Source organism: Manis javanica, chromosome 10, assembly GCF_040802235.1.
Source record: "Manis javanica isolate MJ-LG chromosome 10, MJ_LKY, whole genome shotgun sequence".
NCBI classification, from domain to species: Eukaryota; Metazoa; Chordata; class Mammalia; order Pholidota; family Manidae; genus Manis; species Manis javanica.
Window position 1 is genome coordinate 81,427,352 of NC_133165.1, and position 27,526 is coordinate 81,454,877.

Sequence of the window (27,526 nt, forward strand, 5' to 3'; positions counted from 1 at the left end):
TTCTTTAGAAGGAAATTGCATGCCCTCTTCACACATAATTACCATAGGATAATTTAAGTGAATTCATAAACATTCTGAAGTCTATCCATGTCTCAAGGCTAGGACTTTTTAGTGGATATTCAGTATGATAAAGTTAAAAAGATAAAATTAAAAACAGCAAAGGTGTGGAATTTATATGACTTGGAGTTCAGGACCCAACTGAATTACAAACAAAGTTATTTCCCCATTTGTCTATGAACTTGTAAACTTTGTATAAAAATAAATGGCTAGATCTCACCAAAGTTATTCAAACAGTTGTTTGAGTGTCCTGGGCATTTATATTTATTAAAGATTCATCAACTTTTTGTTACAAAGCTGGGGTTTAGGTACATATTCCAGAAAACTTCAATCTGAGTCTAGATTTCCTTCTCATGAAAGTGGAGAGAGTAACGTTCTTCTCAAAGAGGGTTGCTGCAGATGTTAATAAGGATATTTATGTGAATCTCCACACATAGTGCCTGGCACATTGTTGGTGATCAATGTATGTTAGCTTCTCTCTCACTCTTTGTTATTTCTTAATGACTACAATAGTTAATCCTTACTATTTTTTTTTTTACTTTTTTTGTCTAGCTTTGATAAAATTCATAAGAGAGAAATGAGAAACCATTCAATGCAGACAAAGTTCATTCTTTTGGGTCTGACAGATAACCCTGAGTTGCAAGTTGTAGTTTTCCTCTTTCTATTTTTTACCTACATATTTAGCGTCACAGGAAACTTAACCATCATTATTCTTACTCTTCTGGATTCCCACCTTAAGACACCAATGTATTTCTTCCTAAGGAATTTTTCCCTTTTAGAAATCTCATTCACAACTGTTTGTATTCCAAGATTTCTGGTGAGCCTTGTAACAAAAGACAGGACTATTTCCTATATGAGTTGTATGACTCAGTTATTTTTTTTCATCTTTTTGGGAGTAACTGAATTTTACCTTCTGGCTGCCATGTCCTATGACCGCTATGTGGCTATATGTAAACCCCTGCATTATACCACCATCGTGAGCAACAGAGTTTGCTACCAACTTGTATTCAGCTCCTGGGTAACTGGATTCCTGATTATCTTTCCTCCAATGATCTTGGGACTCAAGTTGGAATTCTGTGCTTCCAATGTCATTGATCATTTTATTTGTGATTCATCTCCCATCCTGCAGATCTCTTGTTCTGATACACATTTCCTAGAGCTAATGTGTTTTCTCTTGGCTATTGTCACACTAATGGTCACACTGATGTTAGTGATTCTCTCTTATGGCTACATCATCAAAACAATTCTCAAATTCCCTTCTATTCAGCAAAGGACCAAAGCCTTTTCTACCTGTTCTTCCCACATGATTGTAGTTTCCATCTCTTATGGTAGCTGTATCTTCATGTACATAAAACCATCAGCAAATGATAGAGTGACTTTAAGCAAAGGAGTAGCTGTGCTCAATACCTCAGTTGCCCCCTTATTGAATCCTTTCATTTACACCTTAAGGAACCAGCAAGTGAAACAGGCATTTAAGGACATGGTCCAGAAACTTTCATTTGGTCAAACAAATGAGAAAATTCTAAAAAAATGAGTAAAATATTGCCCTACCTTGATTTACTTTGTCTGATTCTACAAATTTGCAGACTATATTAGTAATTTCAGCTGATTTGGGGCCTCCTTCCATGTTATTATTTCTGGCTAAAATTATATATTACAGATCTGCTCCTTTATAAATTTCAGAAATATACAATTTTAGATGTGATAGTTTTCATAGATCATAGTGGATGAAACATGTTTCAACAAGGCTCTGTATGAGCTTGCACACCAGATGCCATTCTAGACCTTGGCATATAAATGGAATGATTGTAGCCAGAATAATATTTTTAGGACAAAAATGACTATCTGAAAGTGTAGGGACCAAGGGCAGGTTGCCTCAAGATGTATCATTGTGACAGGAAGATTATTTGGATCTGAAAAGCATCGAGGTGCAAAAGACTCAAATACAAACTTTCTTCATCCTCCTAACTGCCTAAAAGAATTTAGACAGAAAACCCACTCCAGGAAGATAGCTATTACCAGAGATAGCTTACATTACGATAGGCCTAGTAGACAGGGAGGAATTTAGCAAAATCTGTCTGTTAAAATTCCTCTCCATGTCACATTGTTTTCCATTGCCCAACAAACACTTGTTTACCAAACATCTGCTCTCATCTTCCTGTGAATTACTTTCCTCTCCTTTGAAGTCCCAGACACTTACCACTCTTCTCCTTAGTTCAGGATGGCATATATACCTCATTTTATTCCCTGTCTTGAAATCTCATGTCTGTCTGGATTCTTCACATATATGTAATTAAATTTGATTGTCTCCTATAAACATATATCATGTCAATTTGATTCTTAGGCCAGTCAGAAGAACATTGAAGGTAGAAGAACATTTTTCCTTCCCAATAATATTTTATTCTCATCAATTGAGCCTTTGGTGATATTACTGGTAATGATAACAATCCAGGCTAACCTCAGAAAGATCAGTGTATTCAGCAGGATATCATCATTTTTGTTAACCAAGTTGATTTTAATGTGGTAAGAAATTCTGAATACATTAATGCAAATTCCCTAACATGAATGGTGATGTTTACCCTTTATTGAAGGAAAAGTCAAATGAATACCAGAGGTCAAATTCAGAGTCTCTGCAAGAGATAATGTACTGAATTTCCTCTAAAATCCAGTAGAAAATTAGCTTATATAAAATACAAAATTACTTGCTGTAACTTCCCAGGGGGCCAGGGGAGGGAGGGACATATGTTCCCAGCCTGGGGCAAATTACCTTTGAAGCCAAAATCAGTCAAAGGGAGAAATAAAGAGGGAGAAACCTGTTTATTGCTTACAAGCCATCATCCACTTCTGTTTGCCTGTGTCTCTCATGACCCAGCTCCAAAAGTGGAGCCACCCAACCTCTCTGGTCCACACAAACCCTTGTTCCCCTTTGGAATCACCTATTGATATGGAGATGGACTACTTCTCTCCATCCCTTGGAAACGTCTACTGACATGGAGCACTAAGGCTAGGCAAGAGATTGTGGAAATATTGCAATTTTACCCCCAATTGGTTTTTTTCCTTTTTTTTTTCACCCCCCACCCCTCCCCACTTGTTTTTTATTTCAAAGCATAAACCTCTGTATATTTCTTTGGAATTTTGACTTGGCATATAGGAATATCTGAGATAGGAAACAGTATTTACCAGATTGATTTTGTTCAAGCTCTTGGAAACCTAATGTGTGAAATAGACAAATTTGACTCTGCCAATAGAATAAAAATGAAAGTATATATGGTGACATGAGTTGAAAATATATTCTACACTATAACCCAAAATCTTCATCAATAACAAAGATAAGTTACAAAATTTTTCCTTCAATAATCTATAAATATTGTACAATGCTTGTTAAAATCAAAATTCTAAATTTCAGTGTATTTATACCTAGCTGCCCTGGCCCATTATCCATGTTATACTGTAAGCAATTTGGGAAACAAGATGCAGTCTCTAAATATTATTTCCCACTGAGAGGAACCGGAGCTTCATGGAGAGAGTTCTTTCCAGGTTAAGGCAAAGAAACTAAAACTTCATACTGCTTTGCTCAGCGTTTGTACCAATTGACATTCCTACCAACAGTGTAGCAGGGTTCCCTTTTCTCCTCATCCTCACCCAGCACTTGGTATTTCTTGTCTTTTGGACAGTGGACATTCTGACTGGTGCAGGTGATAGCTCATTGCGGTTTGGATTTGCATTTCCCTGATAATTAGCAGTGTGGAGCATCTTTTCATGTGCCTGTTGGCCATTTGTATTTCTTCTTCGGAAAAGTGTCTGCGCAGGTGGTCTGCCCACTTTTTAATTGGATTATTTGATTTTATGGTGTTGAGGCATGTGTGTTCTTTATACATTTTGGATGATAACCCCTTATCAGGTTAATCATTTAAGAATATATTCTCCCATACTGTATGTTGTATTTTTGTTCTGTTGATGGTATCCTTTGCTGTACAGAAGATTTTTAGTTTGATATAGTTCCACTTATTCATTTTTTATTTTGTTACCTTTGCCTGAGGACATTTGTACAGGAAAAAATGTCACATACCTGTTGTTCAAGAGATTTGCCTGTTTTCCTCTAAGAGGTTTACAGTTTCATATCTTAAATTCAGGTCTTTTATCCATTTTGTTTACTTTTTTTAGGGAGTTAGATAATAATCCAGTTTCATTGTCTTGGATGTAGCTGTCCAGTTTTACTAACACCAGTTATTGAAGAAGCTGTCTTTTCCCCATTGTATATTCCTGTCTCCTTTATTGTATAATAGTAATTCTACTTCTAGGAATTTATTTGAAGAAAACAAAAATTCCTGATTCAAAAATATATATGCACGCCTATGTTTATCACATCATTATTTACAATAGCCCAAATATTGGAGCACATAAGTGCCCAACAATAGATGAATGAATAAAGAAGATGTCATACTCATAAACAATGGAATATCATTCAGCTTCAAAAAAAAGATATCCCGCCATTTGCAATAACAAGGATGGATCTAGAGGATGTAATAATGCTCAGTGATATAAGCCTGGTGGAGAAAGATGAAAACCATATGATTCCACTTGTCTGTGGAATATAAAACCAAAACAAAGCATAAGGACCATGATAGCAGGAGACTCAAAGACACTGAGAAGAGACTGGTGGTCACCACGGGGGACTAGTTTGGGCAGGGAGGGTGAGGGGGATACAGGGGCACAAAAGTTCTCAGTCATAATGTAAACTGGTTACAGGGATAATAGAACAGCATGGAGAATATAGGTGATGATTCTGTAACATCTTCCTATGTTGATAGACAGTAACAACAATAGAGGAGGTGAAGATTTAATAATAGGGTAACTGTTAATATGAACCACTCTGCTGTATGTTTGAATCCAATATAAGATTGTATATCAACTATACTACAATAAAAAAATAACTAAACCTGTAACATCTTACTGCAACAGAAGGAAAAAAGATAGTAAAAATGTCCTATAAGGAAATAAGAACCAATTTTAATCCTACCTGCTGACATAAAATGGGACACTTGGAGCATTCAAATGTAATGATTACTCTAACAGGTTCAAAAAAATAAAATACATTAAAAAATCAATGTGTATGTAGCTTTTAAAAGGAAACTGATCATCAGTGGAAGTTCTTAGGACATCAAATTTCTACCCCAGAACATGGCTAAAGGAGGGAATGTTGATGCCCTATATCCTCCCTTGGAATCAGATAGTTTATCAAATAAGACATGAATTCACAGTAATACAAATGAAAAAATGCTTTCAACCAATTAACAGAAGAATGAACCTCGACAATGCATTAGTATGTGCTAAACACCATTTGTAAATATTCATAATAGAGATGTGAGGCTGCCGAGACCTGAACACACTGATCAATCTAAGCATTGTAAAAAGCATGTCAAATGGACATTAAGGCTCATGATTGGTGCTATGGAAAACATACAGCCTCACCTATCTACAATCTTGCTAAAAATACTAATATAAATCTAACTGATAATTTAATATAACATGTGAGAAGAAATGGGGTGATGGAGAAACAAGTTAAGTGTTACCATAAGAAAACAGTCAGTTTAACCAAGGATGTCATATAACACAAATGACCTAATTTCTCCCTGAATTAAAGAATGAAAAAAAAAAGAAAGGCCCAGAGGGAAATTTTCAAATGTTGTAACATAACAACTAAATGTGATGTGTTAGATGTTGATCCAAATACCTTACTTGCAAGAGAAACAAAAATAAAAAACAAAATGTCTTTATGTGAGCCAGGGAAATATGAACACACACTAAATATAAAAATCTATTATGATTTATTGATAATATTGTGTGGATAAAATTGCAATATTTCCAGAATCTCTCACCTGGCCTTAGTTCTTCCCCATATCAATCGGTGGTTCCAAAGGGTAGAGAAAAGTAGTCCATCTCCATATCAATATGAAATACAAGGGCAAGTGAGGGTATGCAGAGGCCAGAGTGGTTGGCTGGGGTCCCTTTTTGGAGCTGGGTCACAAGAGACACAGGCAAGCAGAAGTGGACACCTGCTTGTAAGCAATAAGCAGCTTTATCTCTTCTTCTTCCACTTTATTTTTCCCTTTGACTGATTTCAGTTTCAGGTAGTTTGCCTGGGATAGGAAAACATTTCTCCCCCATAGTTTCATCCGATGGTAGTTCACAGAAGCTCAAAACCTGAAATCTGTCTTCATGGGTACAATTCTTAGGTGGGTTGCCCCTGGAGATGATGGAAAGAGACCTGGAATCCCCTCCGTGCATGGTGGGGAGGCCCTAGTGGCTGCAGTGGTGGAGGGTACAGCTTCACGGAAGGGCCCCCTATCTATGGGGCTTCCAACTGGGGAGCCCCTAGTGGGGAATTGGTCTATGGTGAACCACTTGCTAGAAGGGTGGAACCTTCCCCAGTTGGGTAGGGGTGGAGACACTGGAAGCTCTGGAATTAGTCCTCATGAGATAGAAGACTGTTCAGAGGCCCTGAGGGGTCGTGTAGCAGCCAGGATGGTGGGGTGTCTGTTTCTCGAGATAGTGGAAGGGGGTTTCCAGAAGAAAGAGACACTTCAGTGATGCTTGGGGGAACTGTGTGATGATCTATAGGATGCCCTTAAGAAAGAGAGACAGCTATTGGTAAGGCAGGTTGTACTCCTGGAAGATACGTTAGCAGCGAGGGATGAGGCAGCAGGAGCAGCTGTGCTGAGGGAGGCCATGGGGGAGGGGGAGGAAAGAGCAGTGATGACAGCCCCAGAGATGGTAGAGGAGATGCTGGGGGAGGGGGAGGGGCTGGGGCTGAGAGTCCGTCTGTTGCCAAGGCCACTACCAAGGAACTAGCTCCTCTCGTATTAAAAACCTGCCCCGTTGTAATTAGGAAAGTAAAAAGGCAACAACCAAGGGCTCCTCAGAGGGAGGAGCTGCCCCTCCCCAGGCTGTGGAGCACTCCGTTCTCCTCCCCTATACCCTGATGAGCTGGGGGACATGAGCATCAGGTTTCAGCAGAAGACACTGGAACCTCTGCGTGCATGGCTTTTGCATCTCTGGGATACGGGGGTGGAAAACATTGTTATGTCATGTTCTGAAATGGGTAGTCGGGCCCTCCTGATGACTCACCCTTCCCTCTGGCGGTGGCTCAGGGATTCAGGTGCTTCTGAATTTTCTGAGAGCAGCCATGAGAGCAGTTTGGCCAATCATGGCAATTTACCATATTTACCCACTAGCTGGAAAACCTATGCAGAGCTCCAGCAGGTGTTATGTGACTTGGGAATGAAAAATATCTTCTATAATATGGACTCCAGAGCCCCGATGAGGAGTTGTGCAACACAGAATGAGAAATCTGGTGCTGCATACAGCTCCCCCATGTCTCTTTGTGTCCCTAGTGACTATTCTCGTCCGCAACGTAGGGCAACCCAAACTGAGGCTACTTGTACTTTAGCTGAAATGGGGAGGTCAGAGCCTGGAAGGAAATACAGGCTACAACTGAAAGGAGAGGTGTAATAGGCCTCGTGAAGGCCTCAAGGACCCAGATGTGAGTTGGTTTAATAAAAATCAAGGGTTGTGAAAGAAAAACTTGATGGGAAGCCCAGCAGAATATTGTTAGAACTGTGGCACCAATTACAACCAGAGCAGCAGTTCCAGCTGCTGAGGTCCATGACATGGAAACCCGAGTCAAGGCCTCATGCCCAGCCTGTGCCCCTGAAAAACTTCCCGGGGGACAGTACTAAGGATTTCCTGGGCTATCACCCCCACAAGAGGACAATTGGACATTACAGTTAGACTGAGGGATGGGTCAAGGTTCCCATCTTGGGGGACATGGCGGGAACCAGAGGCCACATGTAGAATAAGCAATTCATTGGTCCCCTGTGAATGTACAATGTGTCCTGGTGCTAGTGGACACAGGAACTGAGTGTTCCCTGATTTACGGCAACTTTGAGCATTTTCCCAGGACCCCTGCTTTGATAGATAGCAATGGGCATAAGGCATTTAGAGTGAAGAAAGCCCAAATTACATTGGGAATAAGGCATTTACCTCCAAAGGAGTATACTGTGTACATTTCTCCCATCCCTGAATATATTTTGGGGGTAGATATCCTGCAGAGCCTGTGGTTACGGACCACTGCAGGTGAGTTCAGACTGAGCATATGTGTGGTAAAGGCAGTTCTGAGGGGACATGCTAAGCACCTGCCTGTAGCTCTGCCTGTACCTTGGTGGGTGACTAATAGTAAGCAGTATATATTGCCTGGGGACACAAAGAATTGGAGAAACTTTACAGGAGTTGGAGAAGGTGGGAATCATAAAGCCCACTCATAGTCCTTTTAATTCCCCAGTGTAGCCAGTGAAAAAGCTGGATGGCTCCTGGCAAATGACTGTGAACTACAGAGAATTGAATAAAGTCACAATCCCTTTGCATGCTGCTGTCCCCTCTATAGAAACCACTCTACAGAAACTCAATCAGTCATGAGCTGGGCATGTACCATCATGGTGTAGACCTTGCTAATGCTTTCTTCTCTATGGACATAGCACAGGAAAGTCAGGAACTGTTTGCCTTCATGGGAGAAGGCTGGCAGTGGACATTCATTGTCCTTCCACAGGTATACTTCCATAGTCCCACCATCTGTCATGGACTTGTAGCCCAGGACTAGGCCACATGGAAGAAAATGCAAACAGTGTGGTCTTATCACTGCATTGATGATATTATGCCCTAGTCTGATTCTCCTTCAGATTAAGAAGTTCTTAGATTGATGCAACATCTGCATGAGAAAGGATGGGCTGTGAACAGCACCACAGTTCAGGGACCTCATTTGTCTGTAAAATTCTTGGGGGTTGTCTGGTCAGGTAAAACTAAGTTATTCTTGAAGTAGTCATACACAAGGTCCAGGCTTCCCACACCCCTACCACTGTGGCAGTCTTACATGAGTTTCTGGGTCTCTTGGGCTACTAGAGAGTGTTTATCCTGCACTTGGCACAAGTTCTGAAGCCCTTATACTGGTTGATATGAAAGTACATGAGATAGGAGTGATTTTACTGCTGCCAAGCAGTCAGTCAACGCCATACAGGCCTTGAGTGTAATGGACTCACCAAGGCCCTGGGAGCTAGATGTTCATGTAACTGAAGATAGTTATGGATGTGGTCTTTAGTAGCGGCTTCAGTGGACACGCCAACCTATTCAATTCTGTTCACAACTATACAAAGGAGCAGAGGCCTGGTACAGCTTGGTAGAGAAGCAACTGGCTACTCTGTACCATGACTTGCTGGCTACAGAGCCTATCACTGAAATAGCTCCGACCAAGGTAATAAACACCTATCCCATATAGGGGTGGTTATAATACTGTACCCAAAGGCCATGGAATGGCATGGCACAGATACCTACACTGGCCAAATGGGGCACATATTTACAGCAGTGTAGTACTCATTCTACTAGCCCCTTGAGTGGAGAACTCCGATACTTATTGGGGCCAGTGACTTATATCAGTGGAAAGCAGGAAGAACTTGCTTTTAAGCCAGTTGTAGCCAAAGTCCTTAACAGGATGGGAAAGCCCCTATGCCTGAAGATGCTTGGTATACAGACAGCTCCAGTTGTAGACAGCCCCAGGTGGAGGGCTGTGACTTTCCATGCTAAGATTGAGATGATATAGATGGGGGACAGAGATAGAAGAGTAGTCAATGGTCTGAGTTGTGGGCAGTAGGGATCATCCAGGAGCCCTACCGTATAATTGTCTGCACTGTGAGCTGAGCCATCTATTGGGGCTTGACCCTGTGGTTACCGACATGGTACCATGCCAGCCAGGTGTTTGGTCACCATCTCCTTTGGGGGCAATGGTTGTGGCAAGAACTATGGGCCTTAGTCAGCCTATGACAGTTACTGTATATCATGTGACTCCCCATTTGCCTTTGGCACCTCCAGGGAATGATGAAGCAGACACATTGGTCCAGGTGCACTGGCTAAAAGCAAAGCCTGCCTCTGATGTAGTCCAATGGTTACATCAGTGTTTCTTGTATGTGGGGTACAAGATAATGTGGGCTGTAGCCCATTGGTGGGGCTTGCCATTGACCTCTGAAGAAGTCAGAAGTTCCCAGAAGGAGCGCCTTCTGTGCTCTAAGAGGGACTTACACTGTGTCCCCAACAACATGGGACAATAGTAAAGGGACCAATGCATCATGTCAGGTGGCAGATAGACTGTATTGGGCCTCTGCCCATATCAGAAGGATATTGGTATGCCATAACTTGTGTGGACATGGCTACTGGACTTTTCGTTGCTTTTCCTGCACATCGTGCAGATCAGCAAATGACCAAAAGGAGCCTAGAACGTCTCTTTGAAGCCTATGGCCAGCCGCAGGTGATTGAGAGCAATCAAGGCACCCACTTTACTGGGCATGTGTTACAAGAATGGGTGTAAGAATTAGGAATAAAGTGGAAGTTTCATCTACCATGTAACCCTACCCAGGGCAGGCATGATAGAGAGGAACAATGGTCTGTTGAAATTTGGCCTGAAGTCAGACACCAGTAGTCTACAGGGCTGGTCAGTTTGCTTATGGACAGTGTTATGGTGTTTGAATTAGAGGTCCCCAAAAGCAGCCTAGAGCCCTGTGGACATGCTAACACACATTGCTCTCTCTCCTACACAAGTGTATGTGCAAACCAACGTGGAATTATCAAGGCCAGGATATGGCCGGCAGAGCAACACCCTGCTGCCAGCCCCAACTGCGTCAGACCTCAGAGACTGCTGAGTGGATGTGGCTTTGGACATTTCAACACATGGACCAGTGATGCTGGTCCTCCTGGCACCTTGGGGAAATGGCCTGGAAGCTGGCCTCCTCTGTTGTCCTTTGTAACATCAGAGTTACCCAAATATTGCGTTAGTGTACCCAAAACATCTGAGAGGTAAGAGCATCAGAGGAGTTTTTATTTTATCTTTATAGCCAGTGCATGTACCTCCCGTAGCCCTATCTATGTATTGACCCATCTATAACTTCCACAGGGTGGGGGTTGAAAGTCTGGTACACTAGACCAAGATGAGACCCCATTCCTGCCACTGTCCTATCACAGCACCACTCTCTTGCATGCATTCTGCCTGATGGTCAAGATTTGCTTATGCTGATATCATTAAAAGATGAATCTTATCATCTTTAAGGTTATTTTCTTCTACCGGCCCTGTGGCCTCGACCCGCCCCCAGCTGCAGTTGCTGAATGATGACTGCTCTGAACTCCCTACCTGTTTAACTACTGCCTGCCTGTGGAATGGGTGAGCTATGGACTTAGTCTGCACAGGACTTTGAAACGAGCTGAATCCTCCTGCTTGAGAATATTCTTGATTTTACTGTTATTGCTATTGTATGTTATTAGTCTGGTTACAATGCTCCAGTTTTCTCCCACATAGGCCATTGTGGAAGATGGAGAAAGATCAGATTGCGATGTGAGATTTCTGGAGGGTGAGCTGTGGGTAAAATTGCAATATTTCCAGAATCTCTCACCTGGCCTTAATGCAGCTCCACATCAATAGGTATTTCCAAGAGGTGGAGAGAAGTAGTACAACCTATAGCAATACATGATTACATCGGGAGCAGGGCCTACCTGGAATGGACACGTTTGGTGGGGTCCCTTTTTCTGCAGCCTGGGCAAGCAGAAGTGGATGATTGCTTGTAGGCAATTAACAGGTTTCTCCCACTTTATTTCTCCTTTTGACTGACAGAGTTTCCAGAATTTCCCACCTGGCCTTAGGCCATTTTCATACCAGCATGTGTGTACAACAGCAGAGCCTCGGTCAATCTGGGTCAAGGGGTGGAGAGACAGTATTTTGCCCCCAGCTGGGAAAATATTCCCTTGGAGTTCCAATCAATATTATAAATTTTCAACAAATTTTGGCTTGCATTTTATTTCCTTCACATATTTAGAAATAATTATTTTAACAGAATTTTTACTTATATCCATGCCTTTCATTATCTTTTGTTCACAGATTAATGTCAAATATAACTTCTTTGGTTTTTGTTCTCACATATTTCTCATTTTGCATCATAAGAAGTTTCAAACCTCATATTGGAAAATTATCATTTATTCAACTAGTATTTGTTTGGGTGCCAGACATAAAGGATTCTAGAATTGGCATATGAAGCAGACATTTTCCAGGGCATTTGCCATTGAGAGTAGAATAAAGACAAGTAAACATGAAATTGTGGTAGGGCAAGGAATGAAAGCAGTGGGTAAGTGGTGACATAGCGTGAATGAGTCAGACTAACCCAGGCCTGGTCGTTCTGTTGGTGGAATCATAGGACTAGGTCAGCAAAAAATTCCTCGTGGGAATGTCATTTAAATTGGGGAGCCCTGGGAGTTTGAAAGCTGAAAAATGAGGGAAAAATTCCTGCCTACCTGGGCCGTGATATGAGAAGTGGTTTGAGGTAAGAGAACAAGTATCAAAGGAAGTTTTCATATGTTGCACTATGTAAGCTAAAGTTGGTAGAGAATATAATGAGTAATGAAATGCTGATCTTTCTTTATGGAATCATTGTTAGGTGCTGTGGTTCTGGGGATAAGGGGTTCCCCTCTCCTGGGCAAGTTGCTATGAATCGGATGAAACCAAAAGAGGACACGGGGAATGGCAGGTTGGGAAAGAGATTTTATTGCCAACAGCTTGCTTGAGTTTGCTAGCCAGCCCTCACTCCGTCTGTCCTTTCTGGCTGTGGCTCACACTCTATCCCACAGACAATCCCTTCTATCGGGATCTCCATGGACGGGTCTTTGGAGACTGGTGTCTCCACACCAACTAGTTATCAGGAATGGAGGGGAGGAGAGAACGGCCATTGTCTCTCCACCCCTTGACCCAGATTGACCAGAGGCTCTGCTGTTGTACACACATGCTGGTATGAAAATCGCCTAAGGCCAGGTGGGAAATTCTGGAAACTCTGGCTGAAAAATTCTACTTACCCCATGGATGCATAATTTGGACACATTTTTTTCGTATTAAAAGAGCAAATCTTCACAGTGATATTAGTATTATCATTATGTTCTATTTCTTTTCTTTATTTCCAGAATACTTGGCTTACTGGTTATGAATTTATCACTCTTTTAGCCCCATATTGGTTTCCTCGGACTCAGTGCCATCTGTTTGCTTAAATTCTCTACATTCAAGATTTCACAATTTAATTGGTACATCAATATCAGTTTCTTTTATGTAACTTCAGGGAATGATTTATCTTTAACAGGAAAAACCAATGCATTTCTTTCTTCATATTAATTAATTGATCTCCCTTCCATACTTTTTAAGTAACTTACATATTGGATTGGATCCAGTCAATAAAATATGTGAATCTTGTGGTTTTAAAGATTCTTCAGTAGTAAATGCTTCTTTCAAATTCTAAATTTTATACTTATTCTTTGTATGAAAATATATCTTGGGTGTATAAAATATTTCCTTTTTGCACACAGAAATTATTCATTCTTTTCAATGTTATGTCTCTTCTTATTTCAATAAGTTTTTTTGTTTTGTTTTGTATTTTGTTTGTGTGTTTTATTTGGAGGAATGATGTGCTCCATAGCACTAATATTTTATGACAAATTTCCCAATCCTTTCAGCATTGGTAAGGAAATGTTAAGAGTGAAACCATGCTTAGATTTCCTGAAACACCTATTCTCACTTTTATTCACTAAGATTATAATCTCAAAGAGGTTTCTTTATAAGGTGATGAAAGGGGTGACTTGACCAGCATCAGTACTGAATGGAAGGCCAAATCTAGATCAGAAAAGAACAAAATTAGACAGAAACTGAAGGAAATATGTTTAGGGATCGGGACAACAATGTTCCCCTAATTCCTTGCGAACAATATAAATCTTTTGACTAAGTCATGAAAAGCTTGTTTCACTTGTTTGTTCCTCAGAGTGTAAATAAATGGGTTCAGCATGGGGGAAATGGAAGTAGTGAGTATTGACACTCCCTTATTAATGGCCATTTTATCTTTTGCTAAAGGTTTGATATAAACAAAGACGCAGCTGCCATAGGTGATGGAAACCACGATAATGTGGGATGAGCAGGTGGAAAAGGCTCTTGTCCTCTGCTGTGCAGAGGGGAGTCTTAGAATTGTTCTGACGATGTACATGTAGGACAGAACCACACACACCAGAGCCATTAGGAAAGTCATCACAGCACAGACAATAACCATCTGCTCTATGAGCCATGTATCTGAGCATGAGATCTTCACCATAGGGTTAGCATCACATGCAAAGTGGTCAATGGCATTAGAGGCACAGAATTCCAGGTCCAGTCCCAAGCTAAGTGGTAGCAGTATGATCAACAATGTAGTCACCCAACAGCAGAAGATGAGCCACTTGCAGACCCTGTAGTTCATAATAGTCATGTAATGCAGGGGTTTGCAGATGGCTACATATGGATCAAAGGACATGGTGTCCAAGAGAAAAAATTCTGCTTCTGCAGAAAACATCTGTAAAAAATAGTTGGCACACACAGCATTATAGGTAATAGTCCTGTCACCTGTTGATAAGCTGTACAAGAATCTAGGAATGCACACAGAAGTTAATAAGATTTCTAAGAAGGAGAAATTTTGGAGAAAAAAGTACATAGCAGTTTTAAGGTGAGAATCCACAAATGTGAGGATGATGATGCTCAGATTTCCAGTTATACTCAACATGTGATCAGTAGAAATATAAAAATCAGAATCTGTAGCTGAAGGTCGTCTGTCAATCCCAGAAGGATGAAACTGGTAAGAGATGTGTGATTTCTCATACCTGGGTCCTGACCTTTGCCCAATCAGCATGTAATAGTGAGGGATTAAGATCGGAGAAGGTGGTGGGAAAAATGTGTTACAATGAGTTTTGTTCAGAAAAGCCAAGCAATGTATTTTACATGTATTTTTTCTTAATGAATTTTAAAAATAATTTAAACTCTCAGCTCTGTTAATAGCATATCATCAGATTGGTTAGAATTCTGGCTTTCAAATGTTTTCACTTCAACATATGGTAAGATCGACATTTCATTTAGCAGCCCACTGTACATTCTCACACCCACACTGATACATATTCACATATGTATATCTGAAACAAAAATGTGAATAAAATATTAATAACCCTTAGGTGCCCTGCTCTCTGAAAATTTATTTTCTAATGCACCTCATTAAAAATAAATACACGAATCACCTAATACATTTTATACCGTACAAAGTAGTCATGACATGTATTTGAAAAAATACTTTTTATGGATCTTTTAAATAATAAAGTCCAAGGAGAACATTATTTTCCATGATAGTTTTTTAAATGTGCACTATCTGTTTAATTTGCACTTTGGAATAGTTCGGTTCATAGCACACTTGCACCCCTTAAGAATATTTCCCTTATCACAAAACAAAATTTTACTGTCACTATCTGCTTATCACCATTTTTCCTGAATAAATTAAAAATACGTGAAATGTGTTTATGACCCAAGATGTTTCTAGATCCATCTACCAACACAGTTGAAGACCCTGTTCCACTGCACAACTCATTTTACATGCGCAACCTGTCCAGAGAAAGTTTCATCTAATCGTTTGTGGTTTTTCCCTCTCCCAAGCTCCATCCATTTGCTGATTCTGACCTATTTCTGGTTCTTTGTGATTCTCTCCTTTTTTCTACTTGAACTTTTCAGAGAAGTTCTTCCAAATCTCCCAATCCACATTAGGAAATTTTCATGGGTTTTTGTCACACATTATGCTTCATAGAGATTATAAAAATGTGTTGGATACATTACTTTTTGTCTTGTTTAATGTAATAACCACAGAGCTATAGGGTACCGAAATAGAGTTAATTAAAGGTAATATTTCCCTCAGACCTACATCAAGTTATATTATTTATTTTGTAGACTCAATTTTAAAACTTCTCTTAAAACTCTTACTTTTGCTACATCCCTACTGTAATCTAGGAGATTCTCATTGGGTTTTGTTTTGGTGGAAGTAATGTTCTGAGTGGCTCCTAAGTCACACCATAACCTGACTATATACTCAGTGTTTATATTATACCTGCATCAAGGCGAAAATAGTTTTATTTGACTTTTTTCCTGTGTTTGGCAGAGAAATAGCTTTCCTTTTATGGATTCAATTCCTGCTTCCTCAGTAGACCTGCCCAAAATATAGTAACAACAGAGATTAAAAGTTTTAAATTCTGGATTTAGACCATCAACTGCTTAGTCATTATTCCTCAGCTAACACCAACTAACTGGATTAATGCGTGCTAAATGATTTTGTTCACCAATGCTTGGTTAGGGACATAAATAAATTGAAAAAACCTACATCATTTGGTATATAAATTCTAATTAATTGGCTATGTGAGGGTTTCGCTTAATTGCTTTAAAGTTGTCCTTTTCTTCAGAAGTGGGAGATACTCTGTACTCACCATCTGCCCATTTCCCATAGTAAATCTCCGAGAGTTTACAGGTTTTGGTAAAGAGATGCAGGGATGACCCTGGTTTGTTGTTTTAGGATGAGCCAGGCATTCCCAAGAATGTGAGCATCACACAGCTAACAATAAATTAAATGAATAGTTACAATAGATTAAGAAATTAAAATAATTAAATAGACTAATAAACTTACAATATAGAAAAGGAAACATATAGAGGCCACCTACCTCTCTTTCCTTTAGTCTCAACACAACTGTGCCTTACACAACCCTGGAAACTTTAATCCTTGTCCTCACTCCTAAATATCTTGTAAATAAATTGACACTATTGTTTGACACTATATGTTTACTTCTTTTGTCTTTTAGAAAACTTAACATTTTAGAGAGTGTAGGAATGTAAATTATGTCATCAGATGAAGTCCAATTCAAGGTTGCTTCTAGAAGCCCTTCATTTCATCTATTTTAGGTGACCTACTATTTGTTGATATACAAATCCAGCCCTATCAAAGTCTCCAATCAATTCAAAATTATAAACACTTGTTCCTTTTTACCACAATTCAATTAACTAGTCCTATCTCTCCACTTTTGTAAAACGTATCAAACTGTTTCTTGAAGAAGATAATTTTCTAAGTCTTTCAAAGACCACAGACATTGCTTTAAATTGGGTATTTATCCCTGAACGTCCCCAGGGTTAGAAGGATGAGTAACGGTTTGCATGGGCTTGTATGTGGACAGAAGTCCCAGGTGAATTATGATCCAATGTTATTTATCAATGTTTTGTGTAACCTTTTGGCAAAGATCCTGAAATAGGCAGCACTGGGGATGGTGTCTTCAGAGAATTAAAGATTCCACAGCGATGCTTAACACAGGACTTTATACAAAATAAAAATCACATGAAAAAGAGCAAGCCTACCTTTTCCTCCTTTTGTTCAATAACATCTGTAGCTGCTAATAGCTGTTGCAGAATGTAATTACCCCTTTTTCCTTGGATAACATATTTTTACCTAAAGAACTTCTTATTATTAATAAATTAACATAGCAGAAATAGAAAAAGTAAACCTAAAGGTAAAAACCACCCTTAATGTCTCCTTTATGCCCTTCCATAAATTTCCTATGCAAACATAGTCATATTAATGGGTCTATTCATAAATATGAAACATCTCTTATGGGCTGTTTTTCAAATCATTTTGACAATTAAATACTAAAAGTTCTTTTTATCTCAATAGCTATAAATTTGTATAGTCATTTGGGGAGTATGTAATATTTATGTTAATATTTATGTGATATATAATTTGAAATCAATCCTGTTGAAACTTTGTGATTTCTTTAAAAACTTTCACTACTATAAAAAAGTGACTTTCTGAAGCTTATTTTATTATTCTATAATTTTTATTATAAATTTACATTTCTTTCTCAGTCAACCTTCTGTTATGATGCAGAATATGTTTTTGAACAAATATATTTTTCTTCTAACAATATTTTCTAGAACTGAGCATTAATTTTTCTACTTCTTATGTATTTACAACTTAATTGTTTTGTGCGTTGCAAATATTTTACCACTTTTTTATTGGTGTTTAATTGTGTTCATGCTATTTTCTTTACATAGAATCTCATGTTACATTTCATAAAGAAATTAATTTTTTTCTAATCACACCACATTTTTCATATCCTGTATACTTTGTTTTTTAAATTAATCATGCTATTGATTTTTGAAATTATTTTTGCCTAATATTTACATTCTATTATTACTTAATAGAATATTCACTATTAAACATTTAATATTTAATGAAAAATAATATTTGTTTAGTATATATTACTATTTAATAAAAATAAATATTTTAGTATTAAGCCATAATGGTTTTCTGTGAACCAGTCAAAGCAATCTTCAGAAAATACAGCAAAGCTGGAGATATCACACTTACCGATTTCAAACTATACTACAAAGCTACAGTTAAAACACTATGGTCCTGCCATCAAAACAGACACATAGAAAAGGGGAACTGAATACACAACCAAAAATAAACTTCCACATACATTATTTGACAAGGAAGTCAAGAACACTCAATGGGGAAAGGAATCTTTTCAATAATAGTGTTGGAAAAACTGAATGACCACATACAGAAAAACGGAATTGGACCACTGTCTTACACAGCTCATGAAAATCAACTGGATATGGATTAAAGACTTGAATAAAAAGCTTGCAACTGTAAAACACCTACAATACAATATAGGGAAGAACCTCCTTTACATTAGTCTTGGGAATAATATTTTTGATATGACACAAAAACAGTGACAAAAGCAAAAGTAAAAAAGGCGAAATAAAAGCGAAACTTACTCATCTGACATCAAACAAAGAAAATTTTGCACAAAAGGAAACCATCAACAAACTGAAAATGCAACTTACTGGACAGGAGAACATTTTTGCAAACCATACCAGATAAACCAGATAAGCAGTATGGATGATCCTCAAAAATTCCAAAATACATAAGAAACACATACAACTCAATAACAATAACAAAAAATTTTAAAAAATCCAATTAAAAAATGGGCAGATGAACTACAAAGACATTTTTAAAAGAAGACATCCTAACAGGTATTTGAAAAGATGATCAACATCATAAATCAGGGAAAGGGAAATGCAAATCAGAACCACAATGAACTATCACCTCCCACCTGTTAGAAAAGTTGTCATTGAAAAAAAAAGAACAAATGTTAGTAAGGACGCCAAGAAAAGGAAACCCTTTTCTTGTGGGCATATGAATTGGTCAGCCATTATAGAAAACGGTATGGATGGTGCTCAGAAAATTAAAAACAGCACTTCCTCATGAACCATCAATCCTCTTTTGGTTATACATACTAAGGGAAAACAGGATGCTGGAAAGATACATGCACTCCCATGTTTATTGCAGCATTATGCACAGTAGCTAAAATAGGAAACAACCTAATTGTCTAGCAACAGATGAATGAAAAAAGAAGATGTGTTACATACATTCAATGGAATGTTATTCCCCTTCAGGAAAGAAGGACAGTCTGCCATTTGTGACAACATGCATAAACTTTGAGGGCATTATGCTCAGTAAGATAAGTCAGACAGAGAAAGACCAATACTGTCTGATATAACTGATGTGTGCAATCTAAAAATATTTCTATGAGAATCAGTTCTCATAGAAACTGAGAGTGGAATGTTGGTTACCAGAAGATGGTGGTGGTGGAAATGGGGAGATGTTGTTAAAGGGTATAAGCTTGCAATTAAAATATGAATTAAGTGCTGGAGCTCTCATGAACAGAATAGTGGTTATAATCAACAATATTGCATTGTATACTTCAAAACTGCTAAGAGACTAACCCCAAAATTTCTCACCACAAAAAAGTGATAATTATGTGATATGATAGAGATACTAACTAAAGCTATCATGGAGCTTCCTCAAAAAACTAAAAATAGAAATACCATTTGACCCAGGAATCCCACTCCTTGGAATTTACCCAAAGAATACAACCTCTCAGATTCAAAAAGACATATGCACCACTGTGTTCTATCGCAGCACTTCTTTACAATAGCCAAGATATGGAAGCAAGCAAAGTGTCCATCAGTAGATGAATGGATAAAGAAGAGGTGGTACATATACATAATGGAATACTATTCACCCATAAGAAAGAAACAAATTCTACCATTTGCAACAACATGGATGCAGCTGGCAGACATTATGCTCAGTGAAATAAGCCAGGCAGAGAAAGACAAGTGCCAAATGATTAACCTCATTCGTGAATTTGTGGAGTACAACAACGAAGAAAAACTGAAGGAACAAAATAGCAGCAGACACACAGATTCCAAGAAGGGACCAGCAGTTACCAAAGGGGAGGAGGGAGAAGGGGAATGAGGGGTATTATGTTTAGTACACATGGTGTGGAGGATCACGGGGAAAACAGTGCAGCACAGAGAAGACAAGAAGTGATTCTGTGGCATCTTACTACACTGATGGACAGTGACTGCATTGGAGTATGGGTGGGAATTTGATAATATGGGTAAATGTAGTAACCACATTGTTTTTTCATGTGAAACCTTCATAAGAGTGTATATTAATAGAACCTTAATAAAAAATAAAAAAGAAATTTATAAGGCAACTTAACGTTCATGGATACAAGTCAATATACAATGGTCAATTCTTCTTCTAAGTCCTATGGGTGAAAAAATTAGAAGATAACTATTTGAAATGGATACCTTTATAACAACATCCCAAAACAATGAATACTTGTAATTGAGTAAATTGCAATAATTCTAAACACACAGAACATGTGCACCCAAAAGGAAAACCTATAAATACTGAAAGAAGTTAAAGAATAACTAAATAAATGTATGTGGACACCATGTTAATAGATTAGAAGACTCAGTTCTCTAAATATGTAAATTGTTACCCTGACTGACCAAATTGGCAATTGATTTGACCAGCTGATCCATTGATTTAACAAAGTCCATCAAAATCCTCGCAAATATTTTTGTGTTTCAGCATGATTCTTAAATTTGTAAGGAAATGCAGAGGACCACATCAACAAAAAACACTCCTGATAAACAACAAAATTGGCAGTAGTATGAAAAATAGATGAAAGGATTACACAGAAAGTACAGACACAGACCCACGTGAATGTGCCCCTGCCGCTGTTTCTCCAGGCCCGTCTGTCTCCGTATCCCTGCTTCCCTGGGTCTGTCCTGCCCACCTCAGGCTCTATTTTGCCATGGTCGAAACTCAGTGTAGCTGTTGTCCAGGGCCTGCCATGCTCTCAATAACTGACCCACATTAATAAAAGATCTGAAGGCCTTTCCACAGTGAGTGTGATTGCAGTGGTGAAGTGAGGGGGTATAGAATTTTTAGTATTTATTTTGGATAGGGAGACCGGCTGTGAGCCAGCACAGGAAGTTACATGCACATATTGAGTGTCTGGCTCCAGCTCAGACTTCTCAGTTCTCAGCTACAGGACTTTAGGAAAGCTGACACTGCTGAGCACAGTGAAGTGAGGGGCTGAGACCTGCACTTATGATAAAGTGATGGATACTGAGCACAGTGCACCCAGGTCCTGCATTCTTCATAAGCTAATGACAACTTTAGATGTAGCAAGGTCCCTGCATGTTTTGAAAATGAAAACTCAGTACTTGAGTTACAGCAGGGGTTAATGAATACTAAATAGTCCTATCTTAATAGGACCCATGGATAAACTATATGATCAGTAGAACGAAATAAACAAAGTTTAATTCTCCTAATCATTGAATTAGAACATCTTAAAAACTAATAATGAGATAACTGGGGAAGAGTGAGTTCAGTAGATCATTTGAGTGTGTCCTATCACAGAAATCATCCAATGACCCTAAGTATACAGACAATGTAAAAACAACATGACAAGAATAAATTGCCATTTTATCGTCTGATTTTCTTTTTTCTTTTTTTTGCTGCAACAGATGTTATTATGCTTGTATTTTCTAACTCTGTGGACACTGCCCCACAAGTGCTGGTTATTTTTACTTTTCGCTTTTTTTTTTTTTTTGCCAAATTTAATTTCACTGAAGAGTCATTAATGGTTTGAAGGATCACCAAGGACATTTTTGTTTGTTCACTTAATTGTTCCCTGTGCACTTAAGCAGAGGAAACCAATAGAGCACATGCCATTTCTACTAATGAATATTTATAGAGCATCCCTTTCTTTGCACACTGAGGTAAGACCATCCTCACCCCAACAGCCATGGGGAGTTGCTAGCAGTTATTTGCCCTTGACCAGTCTTCCAGTCACAGAATTCAGGGAAATATTATTTAATAGCTTAATGTGAGAAAGGAGCTCTCATGAGCCTCCATGTAGACGTGGTGATGAGAAGAGCGAAGGGTGCCCCTCTCGGTGCCATTGCACATCCCCCTGCATTTGCAGGCACTCTGCCTGGAAGAGTATGGGGGGCTTGGAAGTATGACAAAGTTAACCCAAAATTATAGCCAGTAGCAACCAATGTTTTTCAGACCCAATACGGAAATTTGGGTTAAATTTCATAAAGTGATGGAGAACCACCACAAAGTAAGTATGATTGAACCCTTTGTCATTTATGTGCCTAAAGGTTTGGGAATTGGAACAATGGAAATGGTGTAAATGCAGTCCTGTCTCAGAGTAAGAACAATGAGGTTAGGTTTTTCTGCTATAAAATCTGAGTGTAAGAAGTTTCTTCATGTTCACACAGGATTTGGAAAGTAATATCTGAATTGCCACCTTGTTCTATATAACATGACAGTGAGTCTGAACATGACTCTTGAGCAGTGCTCTTGGAATGGATCAGAATTAAGGATAAGACCAGCTATGTACATGCTTGGAGAGTGTAGTCCCTGCCATGTTATAATGGTACAATGAAAGGGGCCAAAAAACATATATAAAAACATATGTCTTCCTTTTTATAGACTCTTAGAATATGAGGGTTAGAAATAACTTTAGACAGCGAGCTACCCATTTAAAACATGCTGCTAAACGGTTAACTGGTCCTTGAACATATCCAGCCCATCCACTGGGCTGCCTCACACCTAAAGGAGTCCGTAGTAGTATTGCCATGTTCATTACGTTAGAATGCATTCTGTTTTTTGAGTCTCTCATATTATTATTCTTTTTACTGGTGTGTTCAGCCAAATCAGTAACATAAACAGTGAATAACTACGTATCTGTTATTAATTTAAAACCTTGTAGATCAGGGAAACATAGAGACGACTGATGATTTGGCAGTGAAGTGACCATTTAGAATAAAGTGATATAACCTCTTATAAAAAAACATCAATGAAAAAACTATCAGGATTAGCTTCCCATTAAAATATATTTAAAATAGTATCCATAATAATAATGCTTAAAACTCCAATGTTTTGGGCAACAGAAGTTTTTACTTACCAATGATAGGAGTATCCACTAGGGCACATTTTTTCAGGGACTACTTTGACAATACGTATGGGAAGTCCTTATTCAATATTTATTTTTGATTAGTTACTAAATGAGAAATTAATATGATGAAGACAAAAAATTTTACATACAAAAATGCCCACTAAGATATTATTATGTAACAAATGGAAGCAACCATAATGGTCACTATAAGAACTACAAAATGTATCATTTTATTCCTTCCAAGTTGGGATATGATGAGCAAGTAGTACTGTTTTTTAGGAATATTTAATAACATGAGGAAAATATAAAATAAATGCTTTAAAAATAATGAAATAAGTGAGGTTAAGTGAGGAAAATATCAAATGTTATGTATAACATTACTTTAAAAAAAGCAAATAACTACATACATATCTTCAAACAGGTTGTAAATTAGTATAAGGTAGTAATAATGATGGACTGCTGTTATTTGATTATAGGAGATTTTCCATTCTTATAATTTTCTATTTGTTCTACATGTACAGAGTAAATATGTATTCATAATGGAGAATCAAGTAGTTATTTTCCTTAAAGGGAAAAATAATAAATAGCAATTCTCCAGAATTTAAAATTATCCTTAATATCAGGAATTTAAATATTTGTGACCTAAAGCTCTAGTATGAAATACATTTTCTTTGTACTAAAATTTTTTTTCTCCAAGTTACCATTCAATCAATGATGTGAACTTATTTGCAAATCTCAGTACAGCCATTTCTTCTGAATTGAGGATACAAGATCATGTATTTTTGTGATATGCAATGGTGTATCATCCAGTGATAAAGCCTGGGGTCAGGGTATGGGCCATCATGAAGGTGTTGGCTTATGTAGGAAGAGGGAGCTAAAGTGAAGAACATCAAAGGCACTAACTGGAAAGACCTGTGGCTGCTCTCCAAAAACCCTCAAGTAGGAAAGTAATTTATGCATGATCATGCATTATTTATTTTGTAACGCTCAGGCAAACTCATAATCCCATAGCACAGACCAGCAGCCTTTTCTTATGAAACTGCTCATTAACCCTCTCACACTGTGACAGCTCTCTTCAATAGAAAAGAATTTATGCCTTCCCAAGTCCAGAGGGAAACAGCACATAAGGCATTTTGTAGGGAATATCTCAAAGCATCATATAAAAATATTCATATTACAAAATACGCATGTCTTTGGGGAGATGTCAGCCTAGTTGCCTAGTGAATAAACCCAGATGCTCCAGAGATACTGTTTGTGATTAGGAAACATTTGAAAAACTAACATTTTCACTAATTCATGATTATAAGAATTGATTAAGGATGAGCAATTGCCCCAAATCCTAAAATTATAGCTTAAACTTTAGGTTGAAATTGACCTGGAACAAATGCCAGCTCTGACACTTCTTACAAGTACAACATTGCCCCAATCACTGGGAAGGTAAGTGAATAGGAAGAAAAGACAAGAAATGAAAAAATACTCAGTGGTTTCCTGGAAGGTGGTAAAATGGCTTCTTTGACATGATCCTCAAAAGGAGCCACATGGAGAGGTGGTCCTGTAGGGAAACTCACAAGGATAGACTGTGATTTTTCAGCTTTTAAGAATATCCACACCAAATAGCCCTTTTTACTTCTGTTCCATGTCATATTTAATCCTTGTTAAGTATTAATGCCTGATAATAACTGTTGGGCCCAGTCTGGTCTATCCTTGGGCCAGAGCACTGAGGAGCAAAGAGGTGCCCTGAAGCAGTGACAGAGGCAGCGATGGTGAGGGACATCCCCATGCACAGAGTGAGTCCCACAGAAAGGAATCACGGCAAAGGAGACAACACTTTCCCCAAGTGGTATTCACCTTTGTCAGTCCATCTTGGAGGATACAGAATTTTTATTAATAGAGCTAGCAAGTAGCTTTGGAAGGCACTTGGGAGATGAAGTATCTTTACCTATATCACAGGACCTAAGGATCAGGGAAGCCTAAGGAGAGTATATGGTTCTCCCTAGGAACACCATCAGAACACACCATTTGTCAGAATCTGGGAGGGCTTGTGCTGTGGAATGTTAGAAAACACAATGAAATTGAAACAGGAATTCAGGAAAGGAAGCAAAGCAGATGTTTTTCAAACTGATATGTGGGAGGGACACATACCTGAATAATTCATCATATTAACATAAAAGGATACCAAAGAAGAAATCCTGGAGATGTATGGGACACAGGAAATTCACAGTAACTTGTGGTACTGCTCCCAGGCCACCCAAACAGTAAAGGCTCCTTTAGGATATTGAGGAGATTAAGGAGTTATTTGCAGAGAACAAGTGTTGCAAAACATGGAATATAATACAACTAAGTCTTGGTGGTATTACATTGCTTCAGGGTGTGAGAATGATTTACTGATATGCTGTTCTGACAGATGAGGAAATAAAGTTTTTATACAGAAATTTTCCTAGTACTAACTTTTATGGATCTCCTACTCTACACTGAGGAGTCGAGATACCATGACAGCCTCCCTAATCTCAGGGGACAGTGATATCCTTGTGGCATATTCTATATATTTCAAAATTTTCCCTGTAACTAGTGAAAATGAAACATCAGATGCATATTTTGTATGAAACAAACTGTGAAGACAAAGGTAAAGCAGAGCCCAGGGAAATGCAACACAACGCAGTCACTTCTACGTCAGACTATTGATGATGCAGTAAAGGTAAAAAATGTGCTTCTCCTGACTTGCTTGGCTCCTTTCCTCTATACAGCTTATTGAATATTATTTTTACATTCTAATCCTCAGATTCAGAGTTTATGATTTATTAATAGAGACACATTATATATCTGAACACAGTGATGAAAAATCATTCTGCAATAACATTCATCCTACTTGGATTAACAGATGACCCACGACTACAGGTTTTTCTTTTAGTATTTCTGTTTCTCACCTACATTTTCACTGTTGCTGGAAATCTCATCATTGTGCTCCTCACTCTGGTGGACTTTCACCTTAAAACACCCATGTACTTTTTCCTTCGGAATTTCTCCATCTTGGAAATAATATTTACAACTGTCTGTGTTCCTCGATTCCTGTATAGCCTGACAACTGGGGACAGAAGGGTTACCTATAATGCTTGCTTCATCCAATTATTTTTTATCATCCTCATTGGGGCAGCAGAATTTTTTCTCCTAACTGCCATGTCCTATGACCGCTACGTGGCCATCTGCAAGCCCCTGCACTACACCACCATCATGAGTGACAGCGTTTGCACCATTCTTGTCCTTTTGTGTTGGCTGATTGGGTTAATTGTCATACTCCCCCCACTTAGCCTAGGAGTTCAGCTGGATTTCTGTAACTTCTATCTCGTTGACCACTTTGGCTGTGATGCATCTCCTCTTCTGAAGATTATATGCTCAGACACTCAATTTATAGAGCAGCTTGCCCTCGTCATGGCTGTGCTGACCCTCATTTTCACATTAGTCTGTGTAGCTGTGTCCTACACATACATCATCAAGACTATTTTAAGACTCCCTTCAGCTCAGCAAAGAAAGAAGGCTTTCTCCACCTGTTCTTCCCACATGATTGTAGTTTCCATCACCTATGGAAGTTGCATCTTCATCTACATCAAACCAGCAAAGGAAGGCGTGGCCATGAATAAGGTGGTGTCATTGCTCAACACGTCAGTCATCCCTCTGATGAACCCTTTCATTTATACTCTGCGGAACAAGCAAGTCAAGCAAGCCTTCACGGACTCAATAAAAAAGATGGCCTTTCTTTCAAAGAATTAGGAAACTAAGAATTCTTTAAAAGTTAAAAACATATACATATAAATATTTTATCCAATAGTAGTACATCAACAATTCAAGTCGACACTACAATACTGAAATTACAGTCTGCTTAACCATCAAAATTTATTTTCTATTACTCTTAGAATCACAGACTTAAATAAGCATTATAGTCTTAATTCAAATAAAACTTCTTTTATAGTGGTTCCCTTTCCTAATTGAGCATGAATATACACTTTCATAAAGTCCGAACAACACCTCATCATTATGTCTAAAATACAAATAGACAGTAAAAATTTAGGCTGTATTTTAGTCCACTCATTTCTTTAAATTAATAGATTGTCTGGGGCAGAAATTATTTGTCTCAGTTTTCCTTCCTGGTCAAGCATCAACTGTCTTAAGAAGAACGTAAGTGTAATTTATAATGTTT

The 27,526-nt window shown here is 38.4% G+C and overlaps 2 protein-coding genes and 1 pseudogene across 2 annotated transcripts; 2 read left to right on the forward strand and 1 right to left on the reverse strand.

The window, feature by feature from the left end:
* The first annotated feature begins 314 nt into the window (after positions 1-314).
* LOC140843764 (olfactory receptor 6C70-like) lies at positions 315-3,350 on the forward strand. Its single transcript, XM_073214189.1, has one exon. It carries the CDS (start codon positions 635-637, stop codon positions 1,589-1,591), a length of 957 nt encoding a protein of 318 aa, XP_073070290.1. The 5' UTR covers positions 315-634; the 3' UTR covers positions 1,592-3,350.
* A 10,518-nt stretch (positions 3,351-13,868) lies between these two features.
* Positions 13,869-14,803, reverse strand: LOC118971925 (olfactory receptor 6C2-like; annotated as a pseudogene).
* Positions 14,804-26,154: 11,351 nt separating this feature from the next.
* On the forward strand, positions 26,155-27,103 carry LOC108385198 (olfactory receptor 6C2-like). The gene has a single exon (XM_037015808.2). It carries the CDS (start codon positions 26,167-26,169, stop codon positions 27,097-27,099), a length of 933 nt encoding a protein of 310 aa, XP_036871703.2. The 5' UTR covers positions 26,155-26,166; the 3' UTR covers positions 27,100-27,103.
* Positions 27,104-27,526: the final 423 nt, after the last annotated feature.